The sequence below is a fragment of the Sinocyclocheilus rhinocerous genome, unplaced genomic scaffold (assembly GCF_001515625.1).
Source record: "Sinocyclocheilus rhinocerous isolate Xijiao unplaced genomic scaffold, SAMN03320098_v1.1 scaffold1136, whole genome shotgun sequence".
Lineage (NCBI taxonomy): Eukaryota > Metazoa > Chordata > Actinopteri > Cypriniformes > Cyprinidae > Sinocyclocheilus > Sinocyclocheilus rhinocerous.
In genome coordinates, this window is record NW_015647033.1 from 482,072 (window position 1) to 496,359 (window position 14,288).

At 38.2% G+C, this 14,288-nt stretch overlaps 1 protein-coding gene across 3 annotated transcripts in view; it reads left to right on the forward strand.

Annotated features, from left to right (window-relative positions):
- LOC107708356 (retinoic acid receptor RXR-alpha-A) overlaps nt 1-14,288 on the forward strand; it is a 124,882-nt gene that overhangs the window by 58,133 nt on the left and 52,461 nt on the right. For 2 of the 3 annotated variants that reach the window (XM_016512550.1, XM_016512551.1), the window contains exon 3: nt 11,506-11,574. The exons of the other annotated variant lie outside the window; for it this stretch is intronic. In XM_016512550.1, coding sequence (XP_016368036.1) covers nt 11,506-11,574 — 69 coding nt within the window. The remainder of the gene's footprint in view (nt 1-11,505; nt 11,575-14,288) is intronic. 3 annotated transcript variants of the gene reach the window in all.

The following is a 14,288-nucleotide window of genomic DNA, read 5'->3' on the forward strand; positions in this document are numbered from 1 at the left end:
CGGCCAATCACAACGCATTGAATAGCTGGCCAATCACAGCACACCTCGCTTTTTCAGACCGATGAGCTTTGTAAAAATCGACGCGTTTCAAAAAGGCGGGGCATAGAGGAGAAACAATAATGTACAGTATGTGGAAAATAATGTGTTTTTTTTTTCTTTAAACCGCATGAACATATTTGATTACACCAAATACACAAAATAATGTTCTTTTTAGCAGCATCATATGACCCCTTTAAGATATTTTTGCATTGTGACTTTTTTCCTAAAATCAAAAGAAAAAAAGAAACACAATATATGTGTTAAATATTTATATTGGGGGTTTTTTTCCTGTCACCAAAAAGAGTCACCAAAAAATCTTACAGGATGATCTTTTCAGATGCCATTTCTTAACATGGTGCACCTGTTTAGGCTACTGAAATCCTGCTTACTCTTGAAGAATGACTTTTCCTTCTCTTTAATGACCTACAGGGAGGAATTGTGGGTAACTGGTGTGCATAACTCATTCTAAGAAAGGTGCTTTCCTGTTGTCTCGTCTGGGTGGATTGTTCGCATTTCATGTCCAGCTGAGCTAGTCATCTACCTCTCATTTACTCCTCTTCGCTTCTTCCTATTCTTCAGGAGAAGATGCCAAACCCAGGAAAGGGTTAACCATGTGTACGTGACTGTAGCGAGGGCTGTTTTAATGCTTATGAAAGCTGCCTGAGCATCTCAGAACACCGCGTCCCTATCTGCTAATGCTCTTCAAGCAAAGATGTCCGAATGCAGAGGAAACAATCAGGATTTAAAACAGAGATTAGCGTAAAGAGACACCTCTGCAATGCTTTCCTTTTTTCTGGATTACACTCCTTCATGTATATTCGTGTGTACACGCAGCCTTGATTGTGTCTTTAATCTCCATCCGAGAGTAGACAACTGTTACTCCAGCTGTGCCGACAATGTTTCTGCAGTTTTACTGAGCGTCGTCCCACATCTGATTACAGTACTGCCCTCTGGGCCGTTGTGGCCTCAACAGGGAGCCGTGTGGCTCACTCACATCATGGGTATTCAATCTCTCCGCCAACGCAGATTATCAGCGTTCACACAGCTCCTGCTCTTCCAATAATACCCGATCAGAAATGGCAAATAAGGCAGCTGTTTGTAACCCAAGCTGCTAATGTGCGCACACCGCTGTTTATTAACACCTCTCTCGCCATCTGGCCTATTATATTGCGATATGCAGCGGACACGTGTGTAGAAGATCAGCATGATTACACAATAGCAAAAAGCCATGCGACTGGCTTTATATAGCACTGATTCACCCAACACTCTCGCTTGCTCACAGCTCAATTATTCAAAACCCTGGTGCTCATATGATCTGGTAAGGGATGCCAACCATCTGGGTTTAGGCACTTTCCAATTCAGAGCAGATCGAGAACAGTGGCTAGTCATCAACTGCTATAAAACGTAAAATGCGACTAGGTTTGCGCTCCACACAATCACAGGTAAATCTTTGCCCAGCAGCAGCAGGGCTGGCTTTGCCCATCCATCTGCGGTGGTTGAAGGTCTGTCAGGTTGCAAGTACTCTCGGTGTGTTTATGCCAAGAGGAATAACTGAGTTATGGGACTTTTTTTGTGTTTGTGAGAGTCAATTTCTCTTTCGTTCCTGTCAGTGTTGCTTATCTGCGGTGGACAGATTTCAAACGTCACAAGTGGAAGAATTTTCAATCTTTAACAGGTGATAAAATGAGGCAGAATTCACAAAAGAATGACGGTATCCTCAAGGTTGCGATGATTGAGGACATGCAGCCTGTGTACTTTTGTTTCTTCTGCTTGTAATCCGTCATAGTCGTTCTTAGTTCCTCCTCGCATTGATTCAAATGAAGATTACAACTCTAAAATTAAAAACCTTTTCTCAGGTCTTCTCTTTTCTAGTCAGATCCTGTTTGTCTTTCAGCTTGAATTAAAAGCTTGTTTAAAATAATGTCACCTGTCAGAGGTAAAGTGGTGCATCAGAGCGAAATAAACCCAGTGTAATCTATGACTTATCGCCTAACATGCAAGTAACCAGATTACATGCTTTCAGCTAATTGTGGGTCAGAGTTGCAAACAACGTGTCGTCTCGTCTCCTGATTGAATTGATAAGGCTGAACTCGTAAATTATAGATCATGGACCGTTTTCACCCAACATTGCACCCTTTTCCCCCCAGTTTCAGAATTGTGTCCTGTTGGAACATCCATTATAAACTGGTAACTGTGTTTTGGAACAGAGATTGTTATAAGATGGTCATTAGCTGGTGCCAACTGGTAGATGATCTTAAACTAGCAGCAGACTCTTCACCAGCAGCACATAAGGTGGTCAGCTTGTTTTTGCTGGTCAGAGATGATTATTAGCTGGTCCTAATTGTTTTTAAGCTGTTTCAAGATGGTTATTAGCTGGTCCGTGATGGTTATAAAGTGGTCATTAGTTGGTGCAAGCTGGTTGACAATCGTAAGCTAGAAACAAACTAGCTACCAGCAGCACGAAAGATGGTTTTTGGGCTGTGGTGGATGGGTGATTATTAGATTGGTCCTAATGGTTTTATCTGGTTCAAGCTAGTCATTTACTGGTGCAAGCTGGTCTAAGATGGTTATTAGCTAGTGCAAGCTGGTTGACCATCTTAGACTAAACAAACCAGCTGTCATCTGTACTGGTGGTCAAGCTGGTTTTTGCAACATGATGGGTTGTTGACCAGCTTGGACCATCTGATAACTGGAGTAAAAGAGCAAATGACCTGCTTGGGCTAGCTAGAAAGCAGCCACCATGTTAAACTGGATTTTCTAGCAGGGTGGTGAGTAAAGATGCTGTTTTAGGGGTGTTCGTTAAAGTTGGCATGTGAACATGGCCAGTTTTAGTACCTAGAGTGATAAACACCTCAGAGCAAAAGAGGATTTTGAACATTTCACTTCTCTGCTCAGTGTTCCGTTTTGAATTAAATCTCGCTAAACAACGACAGCTGTAATTTGCAATTTTAATGCTATCTGAAATCTGTGTTTTATGTGCAGAGAATTGAAAGTGGTCACAAATGTGTTTTACAACTCCCCTCAGACAGAACTGTATTTGTAAAAACTCCATTTTGAGCATGTGTTTTGTCTCTGTGCAGGAATACACCTGAACATAGTTCATTTTCATTAGCTCTGTTGCCTTTTTGAGCGCAGTGGTCTTCTTTTTTTCATTTTCCTGCTGTGGACATCCAGTCTCTCTATTAAACTTAACAAGGCTTTTGAGCAAGAGTTTATATACACTGTGTGTGCGTGTGTGCGTGCGCGCATGTTAAAGATTGAAGGAACGAGACTGCTGTCAAGATCTGTGTATTAACGAGTGTTCTCATAAAACCTGCATCTATAAGTGTGTGTGTGCGTGTGTGTGTGTGTGTGTGTGTGTGTGTGTTGAGGGGGGAGGTCTCCTTTGCCTTGTGGGTAATTCCCATTTATCTTGCTTCATTGTGCAGTTGATTGGCTGAACACACAGTAGTAATGGGGACGCAGGAGAGGAGACACTGACTCACGGTCTCCAAGCAAGCAGCCAAACACCAGCTGATTCCTTCTGTTGAGCTGACAGCCTTCATCGTTTCATTGCTCTTGGCTGATATGTTTCTATTTAAAGGGGTCATATGATGTTGCTAAAAAGAACATTATTTTGTGTGTTTGGTGTAATGAAATGTGTTTATGCGGTTTAAGGTTCAAAAAACAAGTTATTTTCCACATACTCTACATTATTGTTTCTCCTCTATGCCCCGCCTTTCTGAAATGCGTCGTAATACGACGATTTAGTACATACATTTAAATATTTTAATAGTATGTATCATTAATTTAATCTAGATTTAACTCCATTTCAGGAGCTGCATACAGTGAAATAACTTTGTCGCTAATGATGACATTTCCCACTCTGAGGTCTCGCTGCTTGGCCCCATCAACACGGAGGTCTCCTGCTGCATGCCTGACTGAATGACTCAACGTTTAGCCCTCTCAACCCTCCTGAGACATCAGATGAGGGTCGCTGAGGGGCCGTGACCCTTAACCTCAGTCGCTGTGTTGCCCCTGTCAGTGTGAAGTCATACACTCCTCGCTGTTTGGAGAAGCTATGTCCTGGGTCTCTCAACTTAACGCCTTATCGGTCTCATTTTCCTTTCTAAGGTGGAAAGAGCAGGAAAAGAAGGTAGAAGAGAGGTGAGGGGGGCTTGGGAGGAGACTCTGATAGTCTACCGAGGATTGTGGGAACTCGGCGATAAAGGCTGAAGCTTAATCCCGCGTAAAGCTGGTGTGTGTGAGACTGCAGTGCTCACACAAACCTTTCGTGATCATTAGGAATGAGTTGCATGCCTGAGTTTGTTTCCTTAAAGGTTATTTCTGAATAGTTTGGTTGTTTTTTTTACATTTCTAAATCGTAGTCATTTAGTCTTATTTAGCATTCATTTGCTTTTGAACTGTGTGTGGTCTGAGGTATTCTGAGCATTGTTGTCACTAAACACTCCCAATGAAGGCCTGCATCTGTTTGTGTGTGTGTGTGTAAGTTTTTTTTTTTTGTGCCAAGCCTTTACTGGAATTTGGAGCAGGAGCTGATCTTGTTTTGCTGCTTTATGAGTCTGAGTGGATGTCTGTAATTGAGGTTATGGGTGATTAAACTCTCCATGCCCCACACAAACCTCTAACCAGCCATCAGTCAGTGTCACCCGCCGTGCTCTGCGCTCAGCCTGGGACTGACTGACTCACCCATGGCCCCCCCTTCAGCATTGGATGCTTTGTAGAGTCAGACTGGCTTGAAATCGAAACAGTTTAGTGTAACATGACGACCTTATGTGTGTGTATATAGAGACTGTTTGTGGTGTTTGCCTTCTCTGTGCATTTGCATGTATTATTCCAGAGGGTTAAAAAATAACAATATTAGGCATTTAAACAGTGCACATTAGTATGCATATGAGTTACATGTATGTATATATTTAATATATGATATTCTTATAATTAAAATATAATATAATTTTTTTGATAATCTTGTTATCTTAAGTACTTAAGACTTTTCATCCTTTTTAAAAACTAATTTATTATTTTTTATGACATTATGTAGCACTTGAATTCAAATCAAGACTCAAAACAATAATACTTCTTATATATATATATATATATAATTTTTTTTTTTTTTTTTTATAAAGTTGCACCTTATTTGCGATTTGATCAAGTGTACAGGCCTACTTTTGATTTATTTATCCAAAATTGGCCAAATTCTGTGGCATTCTGCATCATAGAGTAAATTCCATTTTTATAACTGGATTCTATGATTCTCTTTATGTTTTCCATGGAAATCGTAGGATCCTAAACACAGATTCTACACAGAGTGATGTGTGTGTGGGGTGATGGAGGTGTCAGACAGACACAGCACACATCAGAACAGTTCATCAGAGCCCGATCCGGAGACACGCTGAGACTCTGTCTGCCTGTTTGAACACAGACCAACACATTTACACTAACAAACAGTTTAGTGTAACATGACGACCTTATGTGTGTGTATATAGAGACTGTTTGTGGTGTTTGCCTTCTCTGTGCATTTGCATGTATTATTCCAGAGGGTTAAAAAATAACAATATTAGGCATTTAAACAGTGCACATTAGTATGCATATGAGTTACATGTATGTATATATTTAATATATGATATTCTTATAATTAAAATATAATATAATTTTTTTGATAATCTTGTTATCTTAAGTACTTAAGACTTTTCATCCTTTTTAAAAACTAATTTATTATTTTTTATGACATTATGTAGCACTTGAATTCAAATCAAGACTCAAAACAATAATACTTCTTATATATATATATAATTTTTTTTTTTTTTTTTTATAAAGTTGCAAAAAAGCGTACTATATATACATGCATATAGATCTTCATTTTCTATACTTAATAGATTTTTTTATCTACTTCGATAAGTATCTGTGTATATGAGTGTGAATTTTTTTTATAATCTAGTGATTTTTAACTTCATATTTATGCATGCATATTGCATATGCATATTCAGTGTTTCCCCTAGGTTTATGGCTTTGGGGGGGTTCCGTTTTTTTTTTCTGGACTCCTTTTTAATGGTTAAATTACATTTTATTAATCAAAACGCATGTCATTTATGCAATATATATATGTGTATGTTTATTTGTTTGTTTATTTATTTTTTACATTGACGTGTACTTCGACCATTAATGAAGTATAGATAATGATGATATAAGTAATTTCTTAATCAAATGCACTGTGTATTCACAGAGTGTTTTTGGACAATTAAAGTCAGTTATTTATTATTCTGAGTATTTGAACTCTAAGTGTGCTTGTATAAGCAATGGCATGCATATATAATAAGGGTGCATACTGTATATATAGTGTGCATGAAACCTGTTTTGTCTTGTGCAACTTCTCTAGTGTTTTGTTTGTGTTTTTGCATGTGCATGCACGTGGTATTTTTGGTATTGCGATTGCCAGAGGCATGATGATGTTTGCTGGCCTAATTGGCATGTTAATGCGGACGCTGTGGGTGGGAAGGGATATGCTGGAAGCTAATGTGTCTTATCAGGACAGGCGGTGAGTGGCCGCAGGGGGAGACCTGTCCTCCTCGGCTCCAGAACCTCAGCTGCGTCTGCAAGGCCTGGGATTTATACACACGCGTGTCTGCGCATACATGCCTGTTTGTGTAGGGGCGAGGGGGGGTCTCTGTGCTTCGATAAGAGTTTGTTTATGATGTGTCGGTTGGAGTGTAGCTGTCTTCATTAGCCTTATGTGAGGAAGAGGGGTGAGTTCATTGAGTCTGGCAATGCAGAGTCACGTCAGGTCAGTTGTGCTATATAATCTCTGCTTATAGTGTGTGTATATTGTGTGTGTGTGTGGATGCTAAAACTAGGCGGCCTGGATGGTTGGGTTAAGATATGTGTGTCATTATATATGGTATTATAATAATGTTAAAAATGTTATTAGTATTAATTGTTATAATTTTTATTAGTAAGAGTTGTTAAATGTAATATAAGGTTATATATACGACTAAAAACACACCTGTTCCACCTTTATTTGACCCTCTAACTGTATGTGTATGTAGATATATATATATATATATACACCTTGCTACGTGTACTGCGTTAGGCTAACCGAGACTTGTCATTTGCACTTATATATTGTTGCTCTTTTGTTAGTTTTGACTGCTTTTATTGTCCTCATTTGTAAGTCGCTTTGGATAAAAGCGTCTGCTAAATGACTAAATAAATAAATAAATATATATATATATGGGAATGAATATAACTATTTTTTAAGTATTTTATTTGTAAAAATATCATGATTAAATCATACAAACTGAACAAACCATTTCAAATTATTTTTATTTTTATTTTATTTTATTTTTTTTAGATATTTATTGACTTGGACAAATAGACATGAGGGTCTACAGGGATGCTCTCTTTTATATTTATATTACATTAATTTACATTTTTTAAATATGTTTTTTTTTAGTCACTTGTTTTTGTGAATCAAAACAGCCTTTAAAGTGTTTATCTGTAACCATGTGAGCTTTCAAGTGAAAGATCTAGCACAGTGCCAGTGGATTTCCCATCTTTTCTTTTAATGGTATTTTTGGCTCTTGAATATGGGAGTCAATGTTCTGCCTTCCACATCACAGAAGCGTGTAATTTTCTATATTACAATGTCACGTCGCTCGTTTCAGCTACAAGAGAAGGCATGTAATGTGAAGTTCATCCTTTTCTTCTGAGTCATATGTCGGAATCGTTCTTTTAATCTGCCGTCTTACTGTAAGCCAGAGCAGTAAAAGCTCTCACAACTTGTGGAAAAACCCTGGCGAAAGCTTCACTTTAATGTTCTTTTCAGCTTCTTTTTGTGTTTTTTGGCCTCTGTCCAGAAAAAATGGAGGGAGAAGGGAGGAACAAAGCCCATGTTTGCCGAGTGCCGGTCGAGGGCCCCTCGGTTTTGCTGAGGTCGAGGTGTTTGAGAAGCTTCAGGTGGTCTGATGTTGAGAATTTGTGAAGGTGTGTGTTTTCAGACCACTCCATGCCTGGCATGAACGTTTCTCGTCCCACAGCCCAACTGTAGCCAATCAAGACTCAGAATTTATGGGCATATTCCAGCGAGCCAATGAAAAACACCTGCCTGCTCAAGCATTTCCCCAGGTGCCAATCACAACACCTCGTACTGTGGGTTTACATGAGTTAGCCAGTTATTAATAAATGTAAATTGGGCACGGTGGGCCCCAAGGAAGCATGAAATATGAATTAAATCATAAAAACTGTTCAGAAAAGCGAACATCATGAAACGCTAATGTTCCTGTTTGGAAAAACAGCCGTCAATAACACTGAGAAGTCATTGTTCTATAGAGAGAAATGAAAATGTGACTCATGGAATTCAAAAGCATTTACAGTGTAAAAAAGAAAAAATGAAGGACGGCTGGTTTTAAAGTGTGTGCCTGAGAGAAAAAGTGACAAAATCTTCTAGTTGAAATAAAAACAGTTGTTTTAGCCCTGCCGTGGGCCAACAAACGTGCCAACAGTAAACCAAAATGTGCTTATATATGCAGCTGACTCTTTTTGTCTCTCGTATCTCCTGTCCTTTAGGAATAAAGAGGACATCTGACATCCCTCTCGGGCAGATGACGAGTGTAATTCACTTGGACAGGTTGAGCTTTTAGGCACATGTACTTTTTTTGACATGGCACGGACCGAGCTATCCATTTTCCTGCCTCCACTTGATCAAAAGTGCATTTGGTTTCATACGTCTCTGTGTGACAAAAGCTGCCGTTTATTGCTCTCACAGTCTATGTACTCAAAGGCCTTTTTACAGAAGGGCCGGTTGAACCAACAGAGCCCTCTTTAAAGTCGGCCTGAGGTTGATTAGCTGTAAGAGGGGCGAATCGTTTGAAGTGGTGCTTTTTGGGGGCAGTATGCCTGGAGTTACGATAACAGCGGTTTGTTTGCGTCCACAGCACGGCTGTGATAGGTGTCAAGAGACAAAGCTAATTGGACATGAAGTGTTTCACAATGAAAAACGCATAGGAACCAGAGTCAGTATTCACCGCACATCGCTCGGAATAAAAGACTCTTTCTGAACCCAGTTTATCCCGGGCCCCAGGGGACTCCCTCTGATGAGAACTAGAGAGAGACAGAGAGCAAATCCCTGATAGCGAAGTCAAAACTCTCAGCGATTTCTGCTCCCTCTCACAAAAATGGCAATGATGGTGCTAATTTCTGTGATTGGTTACTTTTAGAAACATTTTTCCACAGTGGATGTGTTTTTCAAAATTTTTGGCACTTGATGGTAGTGATGTATCAGTCGTTTTTAGGTATTCGACAACCTTTTCTGAAATAAAAAAAAAAGCTAGTCACTAGGTCGTAAATATATAACACACAACGATTATATTTTGGTATATTTGCCATTTAAAGCAGTCATTTGTATGTTTATTTGTTTTTTTAAATTCCATTATCAGAAATGTATTTAATTAATTATATATAATTATATTTATTATAGTTTTATTTGTCATATTATATTTATTATATAAATAGATGGATAAATAGATGGATGGATAGATAGATAGATAGATAGATAGATGTTTTTGTATCATTGCAGCCATTTATTTTATTTATAAAAATATATATATATATAAAAATGCAATATTTTTTTAATTTAATTAAATTTTATTTGTAACTATTTTTAACTCTCATTTTTATTTAGTTTAACTTAATGTACTAAAATAATGTGTGCATATACGTTTATTTATTTATTTATTTATGTATATAGGTGTTCCCAAAATAAGTATAATTAGTGCTATAGAAAAAGAAGCAATATGGTGTAAAATAAATATAAGAAATAAATGTATAAAATAAGACAAAGAAATTACATCAGCAACACATCTCTGAAATTTCATCAGTTTTTTTCTTATGAGGTGTACAGCATGTGTACGTGTTTGTTTGTTTGGGAGTGGATGTGTTTTTGGGTGGGAATCTCATTATTCATAAAGAACATACTTTCCTCGCTAATGTCGGTCGTTTGTCTTGGAAGTGCAGCCCGCTGGGTTCCATGTTGTTGTTTGTTTGTTGTAGGCAGACGGGAGAATGGTGGGAGAGGATCGCAACCGCTCTTTCCCCATGAGACATATAGCGCACTTCCATATACACACACAAACGCTCGCACGCACACACGCGCGCGCTGCTCCCTCCGGTGCGGCGCGCGCACACACGCACGCATTCCCCTCAGCCTGCAAAGCCTCTTCTTGCCTTACGTAGACGCATAGTTTCCCAGAGCAGACCCCCCCCTCCCTGCTCTTACCCCAGGGGTCCGCACAACTGTTCTCAACTTTTCTGGGGGGAGGAGGTGGACGACTGGAGAGGCCCACCCCCGTGGCCTCCGCAGTTCTTTTAGCAGCTCGCCAAAACCCAATCACTCCCCATTTGGGTTTCATTAACGGGACCCGAGCAGAACAGAGGACAAAAGAAAAAACAATCATAAAATGGAAAGAGAAAAAGATTTCAAAGGCTTGTTATGTGGTCAATAAATTCAGGCCTTTCCAGAAAGTGCGTCTGAAATGGGAACCGATCCCTTTGTGTTTCTCCGGAGCGGAAACCAAAAACGAATCATGCGTAAACATATCTGGCTGTGTGTGATAAAAATAAATTGTGCTTTTATATAGAGCATGATATTATCTTCCCAAAGCAGCCTTATATGTGGATGGACATTTGTCAAGGACATGCATACAAACAAACACTGCGAATGTTTTTACTCGCACATTCATGCCACTGAAATGGGCCTCGGTGCCAACTGTAACACTCTTGCACGTAACTCGGAAAGATTTACATGAATTAGCAAGACCTGTTCTCTCGATACACTGCAGAACAGAAAGTGAATACGGTTTCTGTCTTGAAATAGCCACTCGCCCACAACTGTCCACACACATAGAGAGAGAGAAGAAGTGACAAATTCCACAGAGTACTGCCATCAGCTCAGCAGCCTCACTTCATATAATAACCATCAAATTGAATCACAGCCATCTGATTGGTCGATACCCCGCCCCAAATCCAGACTTTAGAAGCAGTAAGTTGCATATTACGCTTTATTGTTCCTTCCGCCATCGTCTGGTTTTGTTTCCCTTTTGTAATTGCCGCGAGTTTATGTATCCACACGTGCGCTGAAAAGAGCTGGTGTTGTTGCAGCGAGGGCTTCTGGGATGTGTAAAATTCAAGCGCCAGACCGCCATACCGCCAGACTCCCCTCAAGCCCCATAAAGACGACCCACTGCTCCCAGCCAAGGAAACGCTGGAAAACCAAGCCGCCCAGCCCTGGCTGCAGGCCATCTCAGTTAGTTTTTATGGAGTTCTTGTATCTTTAGTATGGTAATGTCATACTTTAGAAGATTTAATGTCATTGATTATGTTCACAGAAACCAGAGAAGTGCATGATGGGTGTTGTGTATGAAATAGGGTTTCCATGATTACTCATTTTTGCTCAACTTTTACTCAACTTTTCAGACTTGTTAATGCCAAGGACCCCCAAATGTGATGATCCCTTTAGACGGACCCCCTTCCTAAAATATAAAGGTAAGTATAAAATGTAAATAGTAAGCGTGATTAATTATAAAAAACAACATTTTGTTTAAAAATGTATTTACTGCCATTTATATTGTCGTTGTACAAAAGCCAAAATAAGATTTTATCTGCAAAATTTTATCATTTTTAAAATGATTCATTAAAATGTATTTGTTGCCCCTTTCACAGTAAATAATGATCTTTTTATACATTTTTTACAGTTTTTGTCATTTCTAATATTTTACACTGACGTGTTTACATTTATTGAAATATATATTGAATAAACAAAGAATAAATAAACAAACAAATTAATTAATTAATAAGTATTCTGCCTACTTAATGCAGAGTGAATATTTTCCAGGTAACATTTTAAGTTTTACACGCTACACTTTACCTTATTTAAATTATATATTTTTCAAATAAAAATATTTAATATATAATATAAACATTACCTGAAAAAAGAAAAATAATACATTTAATAAAATAAAACATTTCTCATTTTCATTGTTTAAATTGAAGTACTAAAATAACTAAAACTAAATCAACTAAAATGAAAAACAAATGCTTAATATAGTCAAATAGAAAACACTAATAAAAAAAAATAATATTAAAATTAAAATAGAAAATAAGAATCTAGTTCAAAATATTAACAAAAATATAATAGTATATCAGTAACTCCAAAATAACACTGACCTTAATACAAATTAAATATTTTCCAGATATCTTCTTAATCATTTACGTTAGGACATAATGTCTATGTAAAGCAATTTATATAATTTAGTAAACAATATATTGTCTTTATAATATCATGATATTATTTTCTCACAGTAAAAAATGAGTGGTTAAATTTATAGCTGCCTTTATATATTAGGAAAGAGGAAGCTAATCATTGTATTCGGTTGCCCTTGATATCAAAGTCTGAAAACCGCTTAATTTTTCGGTGTAACCCCAAGCGTAAAGTTTGCAATCATATGTATAGTTCCTCTCTGTATGTGGTTTTGCCAGATAATATCGTCCGAGCGCACGCCTGCTTTGATTCAATCTCCTCAATTTGCCCAATCCCATTAGCAAGTGGAAGAACGGCGTTAAACCTACACTTCCTGTTTGTCTGTGGTGACGAGGAGTCAGATCTGACCAGCAAAGCCAAAGCAGCGCAGATCTCTAATAAATCTATAATGCCCTCCATTTTAATAAAACCCCTTCCTTTACCTCAGCGGGCCATTCTGTTCGCATTAAAGCCAGTGCCACGGGACCCATTCTCATTCGCGCATTACCGCTAATTCATTTGTGGATTTCAAATGAATGCTTTTTGCTAGCGTCTCACGCTGGGACCCCAGCTGCCTGTCTTTTTTTGTGTGACATGAGTGTTTTGTGTAGATTTTGCTTCTCCTCCTGCTGTCAGAGAGGAGAGGGATCGCAGAGCCCCTCTGAGGAGTGATGGGAGTCTCGCTCCGGCTCTCCGGGGAGGGATGCCACGGGCGGCAGCGCGTAATTACCCTCCCTGTCATGTCCCGCTCCTGCTCTAATCATGTCCTCGACTGTCAGAGCGCTCTCCTGAGGAGATTCCGCTCTTGCTGCGCCGGCCACCACCAGCACCACTTCGCCGGGTCTTAAATAAGCCCGCACCCTCCTGCTAAACTCATTTGATTACTTTCAGCATTATGCAAGGACTTGAAATATGTCATAGCTGCGGTACAAAGGGAAGCAGATCTCTGGGGGATGAATGGAGTTGTAATGACGGAGGTTTTCTGAGAAAGCCTTAGACAGTTTGAATCAGATCATGGTCCTGTGTGTGTGTGTGTGTGTGAATGTAGTTATTAGTGGTACTTGCTACCCCTAATGCCAAGTATTAAACTTTTGTATAACTTGTCTCGTACATGTGCTACACACATGAGTGATGGCATCTAATCATACACCTTGTTGAGAAGAGGGCTATTATAAGTGATGAGTGATTGGACTTATTTTTTTTATTATTGACAAGCAGAAATTTTATATATTTTTATATGCACTACTGTTGGATCGGTGAGATTTAAGCACAGAAAAAAATAATATTATGAAATATTACAGCTGTTTTCTCTCTTATGATGGTTTAAAATGCTAATTATTCCAATCGTCAGTGTCACATGATCCTTCAAAAATCATTTTAATATGCTGATTTGGTGCTTAAACTTCTTTTTTTGTACAATAACTTTTTATTGTTTTCAGAAATAGAAGAACACACACACACACACACAAAAATAAAAAAATTTATTATGCTGAAAACTATTTTTTGTGGACTCTGTGATAAAACGTTTCCTGACCCTAAAAGTGTATTTTTGTACATCATTTTACTATAATCATATTTTTATGGCATATAATATAATATGGAAAATAAATACATAAGTTATCCTTATAGTTTAATATAATAATTGACCTTTTAATTTTATATTTCATTATATAGTACATTTTTATTTATTTATAATTTTTTTTATATGTTATATTGCGATGAAATAGTAGACATTTTTAAAGTGGTTGGTTCATTGCGATTTCACTTTTTTAACATTAGTTAGTGTGTAATGTTACTGCTTGAGCATAAACAATATCTGCAAAGTTATGAAGCTGAAAGTTCAATGCAAACGGAGATGTCGTCTTTTAAAATTCTGGCAGTTTAATGAATGCAAAAACGGCTGGTAGGGACTACAACAAGTTACTTCCAAGGGTGCGTGACGTAGCAAATCCCGAGTAAA